The sequence below is a fragment of the Xiphophorus couchianus genome, chromosome 4 (genome assembly GCF_001444195.1).
Source record: "Xiphophorus couchianus chromosome 4, X_couchianus-1.0, whole genome shotgun sequence".
NCBI classification, from domain to species: domain Eukaryota; kingdom Metazoa; phylum Chordata; class Actinopteri; order Cyprinodontiformes; family Poeciliidae; genus Xiphophorus; species Xiphophorus couchianus.
The window spans coordinates 24,244,416-24,265,451 of NC_040231.1; the positions used below are offsets into that span (position 1 = coordinate 24,244,416).

At 41.1% G+C, this 21,036-nt stretch overlaps 2 protein-coding genes across 4 annotated transcripts; one reads left to right on the forward strand and one right to left on the reverse strand.

The window, feature by feature from the left end:
- The first annotated feature begins 207 nt into the window (after positions 1-207).
- lysmd2 (LysM, putative peptidoglycan-binding, domain containing 2) lies at positions 208-5,312 on the forward strand. The gene is made up of 3 exons (XM_028015792.1): positions 208-685; positions 1,451-1,803; positions 4,682-5,312. The coding sequence occupies exons 1-3, from the start codon at positions 437-439 to the stop codon at positions 4,731-4,733; spliced, it is 654 nt and encodes a 217-aa protein (XP_027871593.1). The 5' UTR covers positions 208-436; the 3' UTR covers positions 4,734-5,312.
- A 1,416-nt stretch (positions 5,313-6,728) lies between these two features.
- On the reverse strand, positions 6,729-20,217 carry scg3 (secretogranin III). Of its 3 annotated transcripts, XM_028015125.1 has the most exons (13): positions 20,069-20,217; positions 19,753-19,938; positions 19,154-19,206; positions 18,943-18,985; positions 18,576-18,803; positions 16,923-17,065; positions 16,467-16,610; positions 16,162-16,387; positions 15,775-15,891; positions 12,330-12,413; positions 11,256-11,366; positions 10,129-10,218; positions 6,729-7,133 (listed from the first exon to the last, which is right to left on the reverse strand). In XM_028015125.1, exons 2-13 carry the CDS (start codon positions 19,853-19,855, stop codon positions 7,015-7,017), a joined length of 1,461 nt encoding a protein of 486 aa, XP_027870926.1. In that variant the 5' UTR covers positions 19,856-19,938; positions 20,069-20,217; the 3' UTR covers positions 6,729-7,014. The 3 variants fall into 3 exon arrangements, with proteins under 3 accessions (XP_027870926.1, XP_027870925.1, XP_027870927.1); XM_028015124.1 differs by having other exon boundaries at positions 19,753-20,192; XM_028015126.1 differs by having other exon boundaries at positions 18,588-18,803; positions 19,753-20,189.
- Between the last annotated feature and the right edge of the window lie 819 nt (positions 20,218-21,036).

Below are 21,036 nucleotides of genomic sequence, written 5' to 3' on the forward strand. Positions count from 1 at the left end.
GAAAATAAAGAAAACCCATTGAATTAGAAGGTGTGTCCAAACTTTTGGTCTGTACTGTGTATATATAAGACGCAGCGTGTATATATATATATATATATATATATATATATAGAAGTCATGTCATTGTTAGAAATACTATGGGTAAATGTAATTTTTCTGATAACGATCTGAGAACTATTTTGAAAGCCTAACCGGAAGTTCGACGTTCCCTCTGGACGTACAACGATCAACGTAGCGGATCTACGCTAGAGAGGGGAGCGGTGAGGCTGTCTCCCCCTAAACATGCGTCTTTTCCCCAGGGTGGACGTGCCCACAGTGACCCGGGATGGAGCTCTTCCTGCCGCCTAAACCTTCGCTGTAGTTCGGCTGCAGAGAGACACCCGGGGCTTTAAGACAAACAGAGGTATCTGCCCTCTTTATTTATTCAGGAGAGAAGATGGCGGAGTTCTCTCCCGTCCTGCCGATGCGGGATGGAGGAGGAGGTCGACTTGCCCAGCCCATCTTCCCGCGGTCCAGGTCGGGTTCCGAGTCCGAAAGCGAACTGTCCCAGAGCCTGGCCCGGACCAAGATCCGTTCGTACGGAAGCACAGCCAGCGTCACTGCGTCCCTGGGGGAGAAATACATAGAGCATCGGGTTACAGACAGCGATACTCTGCAGGGGATTGCTCTCAAATACGGTGTGACGGTAAGGCTGCTGCCCTGCTGCGTTCATGTTCATCACTGTAACTAAACATGACGGTAATTATGACCGCCTGACACATAAGCAGCAACCAGCCACAGCATCACTTTGAAATAATTGCGCCTGAGCTCTTCTAGTGTGTCTATTCACCAAATGCATCAATTTAAAGTCATCAGTGCACAACAGTATGAGCTCAGAAAAGTCCTACGTGAAGCCCCTCTGCACTCATGTTGGCGACTGTGGTTAGGTGCATTTTTGAGCACTATTTCCCACAGGAAGCTCTACCACGGTTGTAATTTCCCCTCACTTGGTGCGAACACGATCTTAGTTCTCGATTTTACACTTAGTTTCTGTGTTTGTGCCAGTTCTTATAGCTGACCTACAGAGAGAGATGTTCACATTCAGAACAAACACGGCAGGTCATTTTTCCTCTTTCCCTTTAAATCTGCATTTTAAGTGACAATTTAATTTTAAGATCCAGAGATTGGAACTCCTATTCTTATTTGTGCAAATTTAGTTTTATTCAACAATTCATTCCAGTTGTGCATACAACAAAGCAAATGTCTCTAACTCAGAAAAAAGTTATGGGTGTTTGGTTTTGATGCATTCAGGGGACAACTCATATTGTAGTTCCTTGCCCAATCATCAAGAAAATGTTGCCTGATTCAGTTGGTTAAGATGCTGTTTTAAGCATCACTATTAAAAACCTGAACCCAAACATTGTGTTTTTTTATTTTTATTATTATTTTTTATTTCACTCTCATTTTGCAGATGGAGCAAATCAAACGAGCCAACAAGCTGTTCAGCAACGACTGCATCTTCTTGAGGAACAGCCTCAACATCCCCGTGGTGTCAGAGAAGCGCTCCATTTTTAACGGACTGTCTCTGGAGTCTCCTGACGGGGACGGGGAGACGGCAAACCAGGACGCGCACGTACCCCACGTTGTGACGCAGGACATCGAGGGACCCTCGCCCCCCTCATCGCCGCCTCCCGAGAACTCCAACGCCCCCCAGCCTCAGCCTCAGCCCGAGGAGCTGTCAGCCAAAGACTTCTTGCACAGACTGGACTTGCAAATCAAACAGTCAAAGCAGGCTGCACAGAGACTGAAGGAAGAGGAAGTAAGGTGAGTCGCCCTCCTCCCCTCATGATGCAGCAGCTTCTTTGATGTGAGTCGTCGCAGTTTCAGGCCTCGCTGCAAGAGCTTCAGGTTCTGTTTTACAGCGTTTCACGAATCATGCCCTCTCTAACCGTCCAAATCTGACAAATTCACATCAGAGCGTTTGTTTAAGGCGTTACCGTTGACTGAGTATTGCTTCGTGAAACACTAATTGAGACAAACCAGTTCTTCTTGGTGTGATAAAGGCTGACAAATGTTCAAGTACTGCAGTGTTGTTGGAAACCCTCCTATTTTGGCACGATCCCTGTGGGAGCCTTGTTCTGGTCCGTTGAGCCTAAATGGAACTGTTATTTGGGAAACTTGTTGGCTCAGTAGAAAATGTGCTGTTTCTACAGAACAGACCTTTTATCAGCGGCCCACAAAAAGCTAAAATCCACAAATACTTCACACGCCTTCTACAAACGCTTATGGCTGCCTTTTTTAATAGTTCAAACACCAAATGTAACTTACTATACATTAATACGCACAGTGGAAAATGTCTTGGCATTGCCACAGAAGTTTTCCTTATCTCAGCCAATCAGCACCAAGACACATGAATGGCGCTTCTGGATTGGCTACTTTGCAAATGGCAGCAATGCATATGAGCCCCTAGACTTTTTCAGCTTCCTGTCCTGAATTTTTGTTTCAAATATTTTAGATATACTACACAAAGAAATGAGCTACTATGTAGATTTTGTGCAAATAATTTGGAGTCATGTTCCAAAAAAAAAAAAACTGCGGATATTGAGATCCACTATATGTGAATGAAAGAAATCCTCATGTAAAATGTTCTTAAAAGTAAATATTAGATGATTAGATTAAAAGTGTTTTTGTTATATAAATATTAGAATACACAGTTTTTCTGCTTGGCACAGTGTCTGAGAACCAGGAATTCCTGTTAATGCAGCACAGAAACATAAAGTAAAAATAATGAAGTAAGTGGTTACCAAACTACAGCTTTCATATTTCCAAAGCTTCCCATCAGGTCTAAAAGAAAGTTGATTTTGCAGAATAGTCTGTCACGAAGGAAGAAGCAGCAATCACTACTATTCCTCCCCGAGTTAATCTGAGGTTTATGGTTTATTTTATTAAAAGAGGAAAGTTAAACAGGGATGCAATGTGCGCCTGTGTTTGCCCTAGGATGGTGTGGAAACAATGACGCACGCCTCTGTTTGCCTGAACACACAGAGGCTAAAAGCTCATTTACTCGTTAGACAACAAAACCTGGTGGAACAACCTGAACGCTGGGGCCCGAAACAGCGCTGGTGTTTTAGAGGAAGCGCTACGTTCTGACGATAACAGACCGACTGAACCACTTTGAGTGAGGCTGAAGTGGAAATAAAGTATGCAGCGTGACTCAGTCCACTATGAAGCTGACATGGACGAAAGCATGCAGTGCAGCTCTGCGGCTGAGCGGCCCTCTGTCTCAACACGCGGGGCGAGGAGAACACGCCGAGGCTAAATCTCCTGCTAAGTACCTGACAGTTGCATAACACGGTGTCTGGCTGCTGCAGCACACAGTGCCTTATGTGTTAGCCTCCCTTTTTCTGATGACGTTTTACTTTTCTTACGTGCCGAGTGGAACTTCTGGCAATCGCACACTAAGCTCAGATAAGAGTCTGAACTGCAGTTTCTAGCAGGGATCATCTTAACGGACACGCAACTCGTTGGGCCGTGGCCATCGGATTTCTGAGGAAAGATTGTGATGAAGAATCAGCTCCCTTGTAAAAGTATTCATGCTCTTTGAACTTTTCAGACTTCGTCACATTACAAACACAAACTTTAATATGTTTTATGTGTTACACCAACACAATGTAGTTCGTGTGTCAGAATTTGAAGGAATATCTTTCTGTCGACTCTGGGAATCAAGAGCAAAATCTTCTCCATGTTTTCTGTGAGCAAACATGGCTGATGGCAAACTGCTAAAGGGTTTTCTTAAAGTTTAGCAAATTTTCTAAAGACTTTTTTTTGTATTTGTTAAAACTGTCTCCATGTTGTGACTGTATAGTGTGAGACAGATAATCTGTGGAAAAAATGAGCTCCTCTGCATCCTTCTGCACGGGTCTCAGTCAGAAACAGCCAATCAGAACCAGGAGGAGGGTCTTTGCACTGTCAGTCACCCTTCTGTATGTGCTGCTCACACCCTCTCCTTTGATTATCTGTCTCATGTTGTACTGTTGCAGCATAGTGACAGTTTGAACGAATATGTAAATAAAAAAAACCATTGTTCATAAAAGTTACATGCTTCAGCTTTGAGGCTTTCTTTCAGTTGTCGTTTTCATCTTGCTGTTGTTCAATAAAATCCGTAATTGTGAATGACTAGGTCATACTGTAAAATGATTTGGTGGAGATTTGCGTCCACCACCGTGTGTTGGTAAGTTTGCAGTTGGGGTCGTACTCTCCGTTTTACGGTGGAATGGGTACGGACACAGACAGACTCTTGAAGCAGCTGGTGGCAGCAGATTGTTTGAACGTCTAAGAATAAGGAGAGGGCAGAAGACAAATCCATACAAAGAAATAGTTTAAAGTTTGTGTCATTATATTCAGGGGGTGTGAATACTTTCATAAGGTCTTCTGTATGAACCTTACTGAAAGTTTCTTCCACCTTACTCAATCCAGGCAAAGTTTAATGTCCTTCTCATTGGGACACTTTGGAAATTTACATCTATAAAATGGCACACATGCACATTTTGAAATGGCTTTTTCATAAATGGTAGTTTGCCTATTATTCAAATACGTGCACTGACTTAAAACTAAAGAAAGAAAGACACGAGTTCACGTTGTCGTGTTGTGCTTAAGCCTCCGATCATATCTGTAAACATGTTGTCTGTCTGTATGTTTTTAGGAACAACGAGGAGGACGACACGGCCCCCAAAACGTCATACCATGAGCTTTAAGGGAAGCAGTCCGTTCATGCGACCATAAACACAACCTCATCCGTTTCAGTTCATCTTGCTGAACAAGTGTCATGTTTGCCTTCTTATTTATTAGATGGTAATTATTTGTTTTATTATTTCTTTTTCTTTCTTCTTCCTCTTTTCTTTTTTACCGTTTCATCTGCTTCCTGAGCGTATTCACGCGAAGCTGTTGTACAGAGCACACCAGCCGCATTCGTCCTCACAGGGAGACATGACGCGCTGAGATTAGGCACCATAAAAGCCCCCGATGTTTTTTAAAAAAAAAAAAAATTGTTCTCAGAAGAAACCAATCATTGGAAAGCCAAAGCTTTTCTCATCAGTGTTTTCTCCCTGCGTGAGCAAAATCCTGCTAAAGTGAGGTGATGGACGGACTCAAGCCTTTGAACACATTTGCCTCATCAAAGTCTTTGTTTGTGTCGGAAAAAGCGAGTTCTATTTTTGAAGTGTGAATGCATTATTTATGTGTGTGGACAACATGTCTGTAACAGCTGTTTTATTGTGCTTTTAAACTTCTTTGGTTGTATTTGCGGAAATAAATAAATATGTATTTAAGCCATACCACGACATGTGAAGTGTGTTTTTATCTGGAGGAGCGGATGGATTTTATGTTTGGTTTAGGCCTCCAAAAAAACTTGGATTTAAACAAGACAGGTTGGGAAACGCACGATTTGTTTAGCCACAGATTAAAGATTATATTTGTTGTTTGCGTTGAAGCCTGTCGCAATAACCAGTTAATTAATTGCGTGACAAAATTAAAACTGCGTTCTGATATTTTTTGAAGAGCAATTTTGTTTACAGAGACGTATTAATTAATTTTATTGAAGGTTTTGATTGTGGATGGTTTTTTACTTCCTTTTTTCTTATTGTTTTTGGTTGGATAATTTAAAATGTCTTCCAGTGTAGCGTTTTCTGCACAAAATTAAAGTTTATTAGTGTTTGAGAGAGCGAACTTGCATTATTATGCCATTATCATTATGTTAGTAAAAATGGTCTCAAAACAATAATATTATAATAGTATAATATTTTCAGGGAAAATCTGTCTTTCAGCAAAATTTGTAATTTACGTTTAAGCTGGTAAGCCGTAGCCTTTTCCCATGATTTCCTGTGAGTACAATACTCGACTTTCAAGCATTAATGTGCTTTTTAAGGTTGCGCCACAACATCTCACTTGGATGTAAGTTTTGACTTTGACTAGGCCATTCCAAATCGTTCTTATGTTTTTTTCAAGCCACCCAGAGATGGACCTACACATGCAGTCAAACAATGTTGCTACCGCTCTGTTTATGGCCAAAAAACCAACCATGGTCACTGAATTAACTTGAAACTGACAAAAGTAATAAGAAAAAAATTTACTGAAAATAAACTAATGAAAATTTTGAAACGTGGTTCAAGAAAATATTAATAAAAGCAAAACGGTAACATAGACAGTAATAGTTCTAAAGGCTGTTTAGCTTTTGTAAGACATAAAGTTTTTATGTCATAACTTATGATACAAAAATGCAATGTTTATAATAATGAGCTATTCTATAAACTTTAAAGGATTCTATTGAAGACTCAATAGAAAAACAAACATTTTATATATTTTTCTTTCATCAGGTGTTTTGTAGTCAAGCACAATGCAGACCACATATAAAGAAAAGGCAATGTTTTATTTGCTTTTACAACTTTAGGAAAAAAAATCCACAAATATTTACATTTAAAAATACTTCTATCATCTGCCTCTACGTTGATGGAGACGTAAAACACATAGTAGAGACGTACAGAGAGAATTACTGACTGCGACACCGCCCCCTAGCGGGCCCCAGGTGGATTACAGCAGAACAGGAAAAAGAAAAGGTAGCAACAAGGCGCACAGACATCATAACGTCACAAACGTAATTATGGTAAAACAAAAAGCAAGAATACATAAAATCTCACATATGCGCTGGAAAATAAGATAAGTATGGCTGACTAAGACAGGTTTACACATTAGTATAATTTGATATCTGTGGATTTATTGTTGCAATGCGGTTCTAGCAATTACATTCGCAGACTTCACTGTGTGATGTGACAACGTATTCAGGTTCCTTATGAAAGGATTTTTCGGGTGAACATTTCAATTTAGTTGAGACTAAATTTAAATTTTGGTTCATTTTTGGAACATCTGGGAAATTGGGTTTTGATTATACTGCAGGTAATTTATCATACAATTTAAAATAATTTGAGATAATCTGTGTTCTTGTAGGAGATCTTAGTGACGGACTTTGGACGGATTATCTTGTCACAGGCTGCTGTAGATCCTTTTTATGGTGTCTCCTTCGTCTTTGGCGATGATTCCTTTCTCGATGTACGAGTCGACTTGCTGGTCCATGAAATCCTTCAGCTTGGACAGGTCATAATCTGGAGGGACGAGAAGTAGCACATGAGGGCGGCTTATAATCGGACGTTCACAGCAGGTTCATTAAGGATGCTGTGGTTAGGGGACCCCTTGAGATGCCACACCCAAACAAGGTCCAAGGAGGATTAGGGTCAAAGGATGTTTGTCTGATGCCAGATTTGCAGCCATCTAATGAGAAAGTCATGCTGCAAGATGATCGCCAAGCTATGCTTCTGAAATGTAAATACTGTTATAGATCATTTTATTCGCATTCATGCTAAAATATGATTATTGAGGGAAAAAATTACATTTAATTTCCTTACATCTATTCAGTGCTGGGAGAAAATCCATAACATGAAGCATTATGAACTGCACACACACACACAGCATCCAACATCAACTCTAAATTGATCTGGTGTCTCAAAGTGTCTACAGCAAATGCAGTCGGGTTTCCAGTATTGCAGCTACAACTATGACGTAGGCTTTGTAGTTGCAGTTTAATGGCGTATTTGAACAGTCGTTGCTCAGGTAACATAATTTAACTCTTGTAAATATTGTGGAAACAGAGCACGGAAAAGGTTCCTGCACGCAAAATGTGGCCAAAGGTTGAACTTTCTGATAAATGACACTGCAGGTGGGTTTGGTGTGAAACGAAGGTGAATGCAAATAAAAGCACCTTATGCCCACTGTTAAGTATGGCAGAAAATCTGTGATGTTGTGGACTTCAATATGCCCTGGGAATTCTTGCTGGAGGGCACAAACTCTGAAATACCTGAAAATATTAAAGTGAAACCTTACAAATTGGGTTTCATTAGTTGTTTCAACAAGATATCCACCAAAGCATGCGGCCAAATCAACGCAGAAATAATTCTCCAGATGAAAAATCAACCTTCTTCAGTCTGCAGACCTGAATTATATAGAAAACCTATTAGATTCTGGATGATGTGGAGGGATCATGTCAAAGAAATGTTCAAAGTTCCCTTTTCTGCTCCAAAAGTACAAAACATTATAAAAGACTGGAACCTTATTATACATTATTGGTAATGTGGAAAAACTTTAACAATACGGGTGCCAAAAATTTTTTCTAGCTAGATGTGGAGATTATATTTCTCAGTGAGATTATTTCACTGCAATAAAAAAGTACATTTGAAGTATTTTTGCACATCTTAATCACGTGCCGCAACATATTTTTTAAAAAATGCATTAAACCCTACTAACGTGTGATTTGTTTTCAGTTTGTTTCAGATGAAATAATCACAGTGAGGAAAAAAATAATCAGTTTCCCATCCTTTTCTTTTCAACTTCAAAATATATATTTTTTCAGTTTCGAATCTTATTTTGAGTTAATTTTTTCATTTCAAATACTTTTTTTTTTCAGTTTGAAATAGTTTTTCTTTTGAACAAACTTTATGGCCCCAATGTAGGTCCATAGACTCCAACTAAACTAGTAGCGGACGAATAGAAAATGGCTAAAAGGTCACTCTGCGACCTCCCAGCATTTGCAGTGGGGTGATCGTTGCAGCGCTTTAGGGTTAGAGTCACTTGTGGGCCGAGGCTTGTGGAAAAACATCAAAAGACGCGACTAGACGCGGCGTCAGTCGTCGTCACCAGGGCCGTAAAAGCCAAGTGACAAAAGCCAGGATGTTTCCGTGTGTGTCCATCTGCTCCCTCTGGCTAATCTTTACAGAGTGTAGGCGTACGCACCCGCGTGCGGATGAACTTATATGAACTCATTAACACACACAAATGTGTGAGTGCTGAGATCGTCCTAATGGAGGCTTCTGGTAGAGTAAACACAACAAATGGCTCGGATCCAAATCTGTTTCTATGACACTGTTTTCAGCCGCGACGGCTTTGTTCGCTCCTAAAAAAAGAACAAGGACGAGGGCTTCAAAGAGGAGTTCAGTGTGCTGCAGAATGAGCTACAAATGGACACCCTCATGCTGCTTTATTTTAGTCCTAAATGGAGCCTGATCATGGGAAAACTGGGTGATTGGATACATTTTGTCAGTGTGTGCCTCTTCTTACACCATTATCTGTGTGTCTCGGTCCGCTGGCAAGAAGGCGGGGAGCCCCCAGTTGTCCCGGACAACCGTTGCACACTCCTGAATGCTAATGAAGTGTCCTATCTAGGGCAAGGTTAAAGATGAGCTCCCAACAAAACATCCCTGCTGATCTGGCCTCCCAGGCCCCCTCTCCTCCTCAGCACCACACTTTCAGAGTCCCTCTGCTTTTTCTTGTTGTTGTCATTTTTATTTCTCCTGTGTTTAGTAGGGAAGCCAGAATCTGGGTCAAACTTGGTTCTAATCCGTAATACCTCTGTCTTCACCTTCTTATCCTTGTTGTTGAGCTCGGATCAGATCGGCACAAAGGAAACATACTGTACGGATAAATCTCACGGACCCTGAACTTTTGTTTTCTTGTCTGAGATATCACGCTGAGATCATCTGCCGCGCATAGATCTGAATGGTGAGAACTCATTAGCGATTCACTCCCCTCTGCCTAATTAAGCAGCGCAGGGCATTGATTTTGCAACATGGCGACGTCCGACTGTATCCGGCCTCACCGTAGACGCTCCAAGAGTTTTTACTGCTCTGCAGGCCAAGGCTGACAGTAAGCAGCATCAGAGAATAACGCCTTTCCTTTCAGCTACTGTATCATTGGTGTTTTAGTGAAGCAGATTCAAGTGTTTTGTCTGCGAGGAAGCAGCTGTTTCTGGAGCAATTAGGATAGCATGATTAGGGATGATCCATATTGATGAGATCTGGAGAGAAGCATTTATTTTAAAATGCCACGCTTCTTTAAAATGCAAATAGGGGATAATAAGGGTCGCCGATTTTCCTACGCCCCAGATGAGGCAGTTTATGAAAATTGAAGAAGCGATGATTTGGAAATAAGGACCTTTTTCTGCGTGTTACATCAGCAAACTCATGTAACCTCCAATGATATTCAGCAAGATGAAGGAATCAGGACTAAGATTGCATCATCAACTTTCCTGTAATGGAAAAAATCCCTCACCATTTTTGCCTTCTTCTTTGTTGTGCTTCTTCAGCCACTCGATGTTCTTCCTGATGGCCTCCAGATAGCTCTCCGATTTGCCTGGCTGATCTGGGGTTTCAAAGAAACGGAGAACAAAGGTGAGATATTTCCCTCACTGAAGCGCTGTTATCCCTGAAAGACATTTTCTTGTTTGCCAAGGCTGTGAAACTGGCAAGGACCTTAATTTTACCAGCTAGTAAAACAGTATAGTAGATTTATAAATTATTCATAATATTAAAAATGTAACCCTCATGCTTTCTTTGCTTTTTCTCCCCAGTTGCACAGAAAACACAACGGCTGCAAGGACGGTATCAAAAAGCAAGCCTCATCAGATGAATATAATATATAGAGTTATATTCTTAATTTAGGCACAGATCAAATCATTAATACAGACGTTTTCTCTCTTTTTTTGGATAAAACTTAAATAGGCCAAGTCACTGCAGACTTTAAAACCAGCCAGTCAGTTTTCTATTCAGTAATTGATGAACCTGACAACCCTAGTCTGCGTTTTATTTTGTTCTTTATCTGTTTCTGTCTGGGTGGAAATGTGGATTATATTGACGTGCAGTGTGTGAAGTGTGTGCAGTCTGCCAGGACACACACTAAACGAGGCTGTGACAAGCTTTTCCGGTGACTGTTATTGGACTGGCCTAGTTCAGAGACGAGCAGGGGCTTAATTATGATTGGCCTGAACTGTTTATTTCCCAGGAGCTCCGCTGTGAAAAACAAAACGTCTGAACTGGTTTTCACTGCAATGAAACCAATTTTGTGGTAGACTGAGTATGATAATTTACTTAATTGAAGTGAAGTGGTGAGGATTTGTTGTGGGGTTTTTTTTTGTTGTTGTTGTTGGAAAATTGTATATTTATTTGAGAGATGAGAAGGTACAAAACAAAAAAACAATAAAATTGTAATTTGAGCAACAACAAAAAAAAAAAGAACAATAACAAAAACACAAAGAATGAGTCACGCGAATTATGTGGCCGGACATTGTCATTCGTGAAATGAAAAAAAAGGTTGAAACTGTCAAAGAGTTTTAGCTGGCTACATAGAACAAAATGCTACACGTGTGTCTGGTGGTCGTCAGGGTTTCTCTGTGGACTGACTGGTCTCGGTTGACGTCTGCTCCTCTTTGGTCGAGTCCTTCAGGTTCTCGTACTCCTTCTGCATCTTGGCAGTCTCAGATTTGGTGTTGTCATCTTCATCAAAGTTTTTCCCTAAAGCAGAATAAAAACACAAAAATGGTTAAAATTCTTGGCGGAAACACTTGGTGATTGTTCAGTGAATTGACATTTTATCTGACATTTTATCTTAATTTTATCTGATTTGCAAGGAGCTAGCTGCTTCCGTCCTTAAATAGCCTTTCAAATAACCCCTCCCCTCCCTACAGTGTTTCCTTTATGTTCTTGGATTCACTCTTCTCTTACATTTTTGATACCAACATAACGTTGAGTTAAAGTAATCTTATTGCAGTGGAATAATTATCTAACGGAAAAAAAATGAACTTAGTGCATTTTTTAAACTTCTCTTGCTATCCTCGTCATTGTCTGTGTTGGAAAAATTACCTGGCCTTATTGTTCAGTCTGATTTATTCCAGTTCATTTAAAGTTTTTAATTGTTGCATAAATGTAGGTTTAATTGCTTAGCTATTTTCTTATTATTTCAAGGGCCTGTGCTCAAGTCCTTGAGCAAATATACTTAGAGATTGGATTATTCAAAAACTTTCAGATTGCTATTATGCAATAAAATAATCTATTCTAAGGTTGTTAACATTTTGATCGAAGGTGTGACTAGATGTGGAAGGCAAAGTATAAAAAACAGGTAAGATGTAAAACAACTTTATTTTATTGCAGGTTACTTATGAGCCTTTTGAGCCATTTTGAAAGTGTTTAGCCAAAGAAATGATCTAACTATGTAGATTATTTCTATATAATTCCTTTCTGACCAAAGAAAAGAACAATTGATCGTTTTTTTCTTAACAACTGCAATTTTATATACATATTTATCCAGCTTGGGCCAATTTACTAAACTATAAGTTTTTAGGATAAAGTTATAAAGGTCTTTTTATGCGCCTTTTTTGAATTCTGTTAGTTTTCAGCAACAAAAACTGAAAACTTTTTTGAAAACCTAAAAGATATCACTTTGAAGAATGTTTGACACATTCAAGAGGAAAACGTTACCCGTAAGACCCGAAATGTCCGGGACCACGAGGGACTTTCCGAGCTTGTTCTTTGTCTGCATGGCGATCATAGCGTCCAGGTTCTCTGCAGGTGGACAGAAGAGAACAAACATTTACTTTCAGATCTCATCGGTCGAGTGCGGTCGGTCAGTTCTCTCTGCGGACGATGAATGGACGCCTTTTGACCGTTTCGGTGTCTCACGCTGTTCCTGTGTGACTCAGAGGGTTATTATCATGAGAAAAAGCCTCGCTCTCATTAACGAATATGAGGTTCAGGAGCATGACGACAGTCATAAACATAACATTGTGGGGGTTTTTTTTCCTCCCCCATTCTCATTTCCAGTGGCTTAATTAGCAATCTCAACCAGAGTAAAAAAAACTGAAAAAAAAAAAAGAAAAGGCCTTTATAGGAATAATTTATGTGTGGTTTAATTATCTGTATGTGTGCTGGACCTGTTTAACATCACCAAATGCTGCTGTTTGTTTTAGAAATGTTTACATTTCTGCATGAATTCATCTAGTAATCCTCAGGTTGTGTTGTACGTGTAATGGGAGTTGGGATATTATGTATTTGCAGAGCGATTATGAAACGAGGAGACAAACACAGATCATATGGCTGGACAGGACAACAGGTCCTCTCTGGATTAACGAAGGCGGGAAACATTACGCGTAAAGATAAAGGAAGCAGATGTTCTGGGGATAAATGCAGCTAAAGTCATCCTCTGTGTTGATTTCCCATTAGTCTTCTAATTCATCATTTAAAAGCTTTACATAAACAGTTAACAGACAGATTAAAGCTCTTTCTGCTTTAAATAGCTCCGAGAACCTTTGCAGTGTTGATTGGTTTCCTCTTGACGTGAGCAGAAATATCTGCTAGTTATAAACTGTTTGCCAAATGTTACCACCTGAGCTGCTTTAATTAATATTCTGCATACTGAATAAAGAAAATGTTTTTGTGGTAAAATGCTTGGAGGACAAAATGCAGATGAGACCAGAGGTGTAGTTTTGTTTTTCTGATCGGGTCCACAACTGTGAGGAATTTTGCGTGCGTCTTTTTATTTTACAGATCAAACAGAGGGCATGACAAGGGTTGACGTTGAAATGTTTTCCAATTTCCTCTCTTGTGTTTTCTTCTTCTTACTATCTAATCAGCCCACTTTCCTCTGCTCTTTCTATGTATACCGTCCACCTCCTCACACCTGGAGGCACACACAAACAAGAAAAACCCACTCTTTTTTTTCCCTTCCCATGCTTCCTGCCTCTGCATCTCGCTCACTCTCTGGCTGCATCTTGAAGCAAGCAGCATCAACCGCTGCCAGATTAGAGATGATTGGCAGCTCTGAGTACTCAGTGGTGAACCTGCTGTGACTCACTGGAACATCACAGCCAGTTCAGGGGTGGGAAGGAGAGAGAGAGAGAGGAGGAAGGGCGTGTGCATGTCGCTAGGAGACGGAGGAAATCATTTTCTGTGTCTTGCTTTATAATAACCTGGACTAGGAGGATGCTGGGGCCCGGTTGCCACGGAGACTTGCATCTATTCTAATGGTGGATTATGTTCTGTAGCGGCTAGCGCAGCAGCAGTTTGAGACAGTAAAGGCCATCTGTTGGGAACGGTCATCTGAAGGAGAATTGAATAATCCGTCTAAAGGCTAAACGCAGCGGGTCAGCCTTAGTGGGCGACAAACTTGGAGCTAAATTTGTTTTCATCTCATTCATGTCAACAGCAGAAGTGGAAAGGAAACATGGCGGCCAAGTTATTTACGTTTTAAATAAAAAAAGAGAAAAAAACCAATATGAACTATTAGATATCACATTGTATTTATGGATAGAATTAAAAAACAAAATGAAAAAATGTAAATAAATTCAATTAAAATCAATTAATTAAATAAAAAAATCAATAAGAAATTTGATATATATATTGAACCTCTATTTTTCTCTCCTAAATATTGTGAGATGAAATTAATATAATTTAAGGGATTAAAAGAGCTAATCATTTAATCAAAACTTCTCTCTCTCTCTCTTTTTCTTTCTTTCTTTTAGCTAATTTTAAGTTTCAATTTCTCTTTTCAACTGGAGGCTGATTTGAACTGAGGGAAGGATTATGTCACAGAGAGAGGACCGGGTGAGTTTGGGATTTCCCAAGGCGGACATAGAGATGACGCCTGTGCTGTCTGTGAAAGGTGGCTGACCTTTCCACTGGCTACTGATGCCCATAACGTAACCAGTCTGGTCATACTGGAAGCCCCTGGGCATTTATTATCTGCCTTCACTGGCTTTACGCTCGACTGCTTTAGACCAACAGCACACAGAAAAAAAAACAAAAAACAACAACAACAACAACAAAACATGGATAAAATGGATGCACACTGGATGGATTAAAGTTTAAATCTGAAATCCTTCGTATTGCTGAAGGCCCCATGTCAAAAAAGCTTGAGCAACAAAGTTGCCACATCATTTCATAGCATTCCACACATATACCTTTTGTATGTAGAGAGATTTTTCACACAACCCCAAATGTTTGAGTCGATTTTAAAATAACCTGCCAATCAAGAAGTGCAAAACACTGTAAAAGAGTTGAAAATATTGTATTTTTTCCTCAGTTTTTTATTTAAATTTGGAATAGACTATAAGATGTTTTTATAAGATGGAGAAATTCAGCCGTAGTTTGTTATCCCCTAACAAAAGATGTCTGGCAATAAATCACTTAGATATTATTGTCAACATAAAGTCGCTGAAAGGCTGAACATGTCCTCTTACAAGGAAAACAGAACAGCAACCAAACAGTAATAGGATAATCCTCGCTTATACGCCGTTCCAGTAAAGTATTAAAACTGTAGCTGGAGCTATGAGATAACATGACTGGAAGGAGCGGCCACGAGTGATTGTCTCGATCTAAAGGTGGTCGGAATCCAAATAAATTTATAATGAACATGTTTTATGAGTTTTCACAAACAGAAAAAAGGTTTTATGAATCTGAAATTGTGTTTAGAATGAAATGTGTTCAGTGTGGAACAATAAAGATTAGGTTTAAATTCTTTAGATTGTCAACTAGAGATAACAAAATAAAATCTAGCAGCAAGGTTCAAATTAGGTAAAGGTAAAGCTTCATGATGTGCAAATGGACAACAGAAAACAAATTTGGGACATAACTAACAGGTAAATTGCCTTGTTGTTTTTGGAGCACTCATGTTGCCCCTCATGGTATGCCGCCCTGGGTTTAACGCCCACAAAAACACAAAGCATCATATTTATGAAAAACAGGATGGATTGATGGTTTTAACTAAAATAAACTGTAACGCCCCAAGAGAATTGAGCTCCACATCGACCACATGCGCAATAAAACCTGTTCAATCAAAGTCTAAAAGCATTTACGTGGAATAATGATTCAACAACCTGATAAAGTACCTTAAAATTTAAACCTCCAAATTATTGTTTTAACATCTTACCGAGATATGAAACTCCCTCCTCTGGAGTGATGGTGCCATACTTCACCATCATCTTCACAAAATCGATCAGCGTCTTCATGATGGTGATCAGGGTTTCTCTTTCCTGAGCGTCTTGTTCTGGAGAAATAAAGCAGAGAGCAGGAAGAAATGAGGACGGACGTATGGATGGATGAAAATGGTTCTAAAACGTTGGACCGCTGAATTCTTCATAACTGGAGTGTCGATAATGATCTCACTGGAGTGCCTGGGTGTGTGTGTGTGTGTGTGTGTGTGGTTGAGTGGTCTTATCATCCACACTTCCTTTTCTGTGTTGAAACAAATGTCCCTGACTCACCCTCTAATGACTAAAATGAAATAATCTTCTGTGAGGAGGATTTGAGTTTTCACCTGAATCAAGGCTTTTGAGCAGGCGGTAGAAGTTTGGGAAGTACTGCAGGTCCTGGAGCCCGTCTTCAGGGTTCACCTCGTTGCCCTCCTCTTTCTCTTTGTCCCAGCTGTTGTCCACGTCTTCTTCCACATCCCTGTCCACCTCGTCCGCAATCTCACCGTCATTGTTGGCTACTTCGTCATCGTCTTCTTCATCGTAACGCCGCCTGGGTGTCTCCCATGCGTCCTGAGAGAAAAAAAGCCCGGCAGGTTTTAAATTCTAGCAGCTGTTACCATCACTATGACTTTTTTGTCTCGTGCCATACCGTGTCTGGACCCAGGTCGTCCTGCTCTCCCCTAGACTCCTGGTCCATGTCCTCGACTTCATTATTCTTCGCATTTTTGGTGATGAGATCCTGGAGCGCCTCGGCCACCTGGTATTCCAGAGTATCCGCCTGGTTTTCAGTGATCTACAGAGAAGAAGAAAAAAACAAAACAGACAATAACAGAAAGTTTGTGATGATAGAGTCCAAATTATTGATCGGTGACCTCATTTCAACAGAGAGGGCAAAGACAAGCTGTCCATCGAGTGACAAAAAACTAATTCACAGCTGAACTCGTGGAACAATAAATGCAATTTACACATATCTTCATCTGCTATAGTGACAGTAGAGGCTGTGCAGAGGGAGGTGGAGCGAGCCCCCGCGGGGGAAAATGTCAAGCGACCCGCTGGGCTCAACTCAATACGAGTTTCAGAGGGCGGGGTTGAGCTCGGCGCTTACCAGCCCCAGTTTGAGCAGCTTGGAGACGATCCTGTCGAACACCCCTCTGTCGTCCTCCTCGTATATTTTGTTGGCAATCTTCTGGACGATATCCTCAGCAGTCAGCGGGGTGCCGTCAACCTGCCGGAAGCTTTCTGGGTCATCTGTGAAGAGAGACCGTCCATGTCATTCCTTTCAGCCCCGCAGAGCAGAATTATTTTCTTTACACATAAAAAAAAAAAAGTGTTTCTCATATTCGGCGTGTCACGGCAATCCCGAGCGACAAATGTGCAACTGCGACAGTCTGACACTTGCATAACGGCGCCGGCTGCTCCCCGCCGTCCAAAACCGAGTGTAAACGAGGAGCAGAGCCAGATTATTTTTGTCCGTGTGTGCAGGTTAAATCATAAGTGAGACGTTTCCTTCCATCTATTTTTGGCTCACTTTGAAAAGATCTTGACTGCTGAGCTTGCCACATGTAAGCGGGGGAGAAGAAAAAAGGTTTGTGCCTCTGCTGGATCGAAGGCAGGAGCAGAGGAAGTGATGCTGCTCCAAGGTTTGTCACCTGACCTCTAAGAGGGCGTCAAAGGTCAGACTGCAGTAAATGTGGGCCCCCTTGAAATGATGATAGGTGTTGAGGGTGCTCTTAGATAACATGACGGGCAGACCTAACGTGAGTGTAAATGTAAAGTGATGTGGAAAACATTTGAACGCCATAAATATAACTTATTTTATTAGGGAATATTTGCATGTTGATGCCTAATCAGAAAGTAATTTATTTGCACTTAAGCAACAGAAATTAAAATTGGTTGACTCCTTAAGCAAAAAAATAGCTACACATATAACAGAAGCTATACAAAAATGCATTTAGACTCTAAGGAGAAACATTTTTCATCTCAACTTAGAGAGGTGGAAAACCAATTCTGATTGTAAAGGCAGCTCAAAACAAAATGTATGAAATAAAAGAAGAAGTAAGAGAATTCTCATTAAAAATGTTCCCATAGTAAACGTAGGATGTGATGCACCGGTATGTGATTTTAGACATTTTAAGGACTAAATGTCTGGGGTTCTATCCTAATTCATTAAAGAAACAAACTAAAACATTTTCCTCATCATTTATACTCACTACGAGTTACCTGTGTTGTCACAATTTATATTAAATACTCTTATGTGGAAGCATGCTTAAAAACAGACAGGCGTTATAAAGATGTTGTATTTTTTCTACATGAGCAATGAACGCATTCTGCAGAGTCGTGGAAGACAGAGCATCAGCTTTCACCACATCGGAGTCGAGGAGGAGGAGGAGGAGGAGGAGGAGGAAGAGGATCATTTGTTTCTGCTGGATTCACGTGTCCTGTCTCTGACTCCTTTCTTTCCGTTGCGGCTCAACTCCATTATACCCCACGTGTCTCCTACTCTTTCTTAAAATGTCTGCCTGGTGGCCTGCCAGCACACGGATAGAGGCAGCAGCCAGCGTTATGGGTCTGTCCTTGATGACGGAGAAGAAAAAAACAAAACAAAAACAAGACAAAAGACGCAGACTGGAGACTTGTGTCAGTGACTTGTGGAGACAAAGTGCAGCATCGTTTTAATGGGGAAGCGCTCCTTTCTGCGTTTTGATGGATGAACGGAACAGAAGAATCGGTGTGAAGTGCATGTCGAGCCTGCGGATACCCCGGTACTTGCCGTAGTCCATCCCGTTCTTGGTGGAGTCGTAGTCGTCAGCCAGACGTCTGCTCTTCGTCGAATCGGATTCGTCGGGGACGTACTGATGATCCCCCTTCTTCACCGGCCCTTCCGGGGCCTCTTTCGATTTCTGGCCGTCGGCCAGAGACTTGAGCATGGTGAAGTCGTCGCCTTGCTCTGACTCCGCGTCCTTGGAGGTCGCGGGTTGTTTGCTCTCTGTCAGGAAGGAGAAGCAAACAACAGTGAATAAGGGCGCAGATGACGGCTCCATTACTGGAAAGGCTGCTGCAACCTGAATCTGCACAGCAGGCGGAAACAGAGTCATCAATTGATTGGCAACGAGGTGTCCTCTTACCTGCTGACTGCACCACAGCCTTCACGCTGTCTGCCTCTGCAATCTGGGCAAGGACAAACAATTGATTGTCACTCAGGATATGAGGCTTGATAATTAATGTTTGTAGGGATACAGAAAAGAAAATCCCCAGGTTGTTTGAAAAGTGACCATAAAACACATTTGGTCGGATATTAAAAGAAGAAAATGAGCTGACAAAAGGGACGTCACCAACCTGTTCCTGTAAAGGTCTCTCTTCTGTCAGCTGTCTGTTGTACACAGTTTTATCTGCAACGAAATCACAGCTGTAAGCGTTCAAACTGGTGGCCGAAAGCAGAATATATTAACCGTACAGATGATTTAATTACGAACTTTAATTCACTGGAGATATAATTTAAAGTCGCTTCATTGAAAAATGACCTTTCAGGTTGACGTGATCTGCTGGGTTTCTGCCCTCCTAACTCTCCACCAGAGGCAGAGCTTAATCGGATTATCAAACAAAAGATTAAACTGTGGCGAAAATAGACCGCAAGCGGCCTAAAGCGACAGGGCGCATTAAAAACACCACGAGCCGCTACCGAGTTGCACGGAGCTCAACTCTTAGGGTTACACGACAAGTATATTTAATTTGTATTTAGACTATACGTACGAAACAGGAAAGGGAAATAAACCAGCACACCAAACACAATTTACAGCATTTTTGTTTTTTATTTATGCTTCTTTATACGCTCCATTTAGCGTTTCGGGGTACTTTTGGGAAGTTTTAAGCAAATCTTAAAAGCGACTGCGCACATTTCTGGCTATCAAATGGTGCCCCAGTTCCCGCGAACTCACCATCCGCTGAGGCTGTAGGTGTGGGGAAGGCAGATGTCTGGCTCACTACATTCAGAACAAGAAGCTGGAGAAGCACGAAAAGGCCAACGCGTTTTGACGCCATCCTTGGAATGATCTACTCCGGAGCGCGCAGGAAACCAGTTCCTATCAGCGTGAGTGAGTGAGTCTGGTGGGGGATCTCTTTTCCTGAGGAACAAAAAAAAAAAAAAAAAAAAAGAAGTGCTGAATGCTTGGACAGCTCCAGAACCCGGTGCTGAAACTGCCGAGGAAAGGCTGCGCTTGATGGGGACGAAGCAGCTCTGGATGCTAGACGCACCGTGCGGGTAAAGGCTGGGAATAAAAAAAGATGTGCGCTGTCGGGAGCTGTTGACGCACGGTGGTGCTGAAAGCAGGTCACCTGTCTAATTAAAAGCAGATAAGCAAGGAGGCTGTTCCAGCCCCGTGTGAGCTGCAGCATCACCTGCCAAGGCAGTAATACAGCCCACTACAACAAGACCTGCCCCCTCATCAGAGAGGAGGGGGCGGAGACGGGGGGGGGGAGACAAAGGAGAAGGAGGGGATGAACACTGCAAGAAGTGCGCAAGTTTCACTCCCTCTCTCTTCTGGCTGCATTATGAATAGTATTTGTTAACCTATTTTCAGAGTTAGAGCTAAAACGCGATGCATTAGAAACACTAAAGATTCAGAAAAAAGAAAAAAAAAACGCAAGTCATGTCCAGAATTTCAGTTTACTAATTTGCACCATCAAACGCGTTTCTTGCTTTTAAAACCCGCTGAAATGAGGAATACCACAATTATAATGCATCTATACCAGGTTGCTGTGCTGCAGGTAACTGCAATTAAATTGTCGTTCCGTTTTACAACAGCCCCCAACTAGATCCAATTACTTACGTGAAACATTTTTTGCAGCGTTTGACCAGGAAAAAAAGCAAACAACAAAAAGACGCCCATTTCGTGCGTCACCCACAATCTGCGTCATGTTTGTAGATCTTCCACTGAACTGTCAATAACAAACGCTATTAGAGCAGCAATTAGCCACATAAGCAAAGAGAAACATAAATTATATCAGTTTTATGGCTGCTTTACTTTAATAACTTTCTCTCATCTGATGTCATTTGAAGGGGCTGTCGCACATCATATTATCTGGTCGGTTTCCATAACCTTAAGCTGCCCCTCTCAACAATTGTAACTTGAATTATTATTTCCCCCACCCGCTTCTTCTTCTTTTATATGTTGTGGAAAAAGATTACATCAATAATATAATCTGATATATTCACAGGAGTG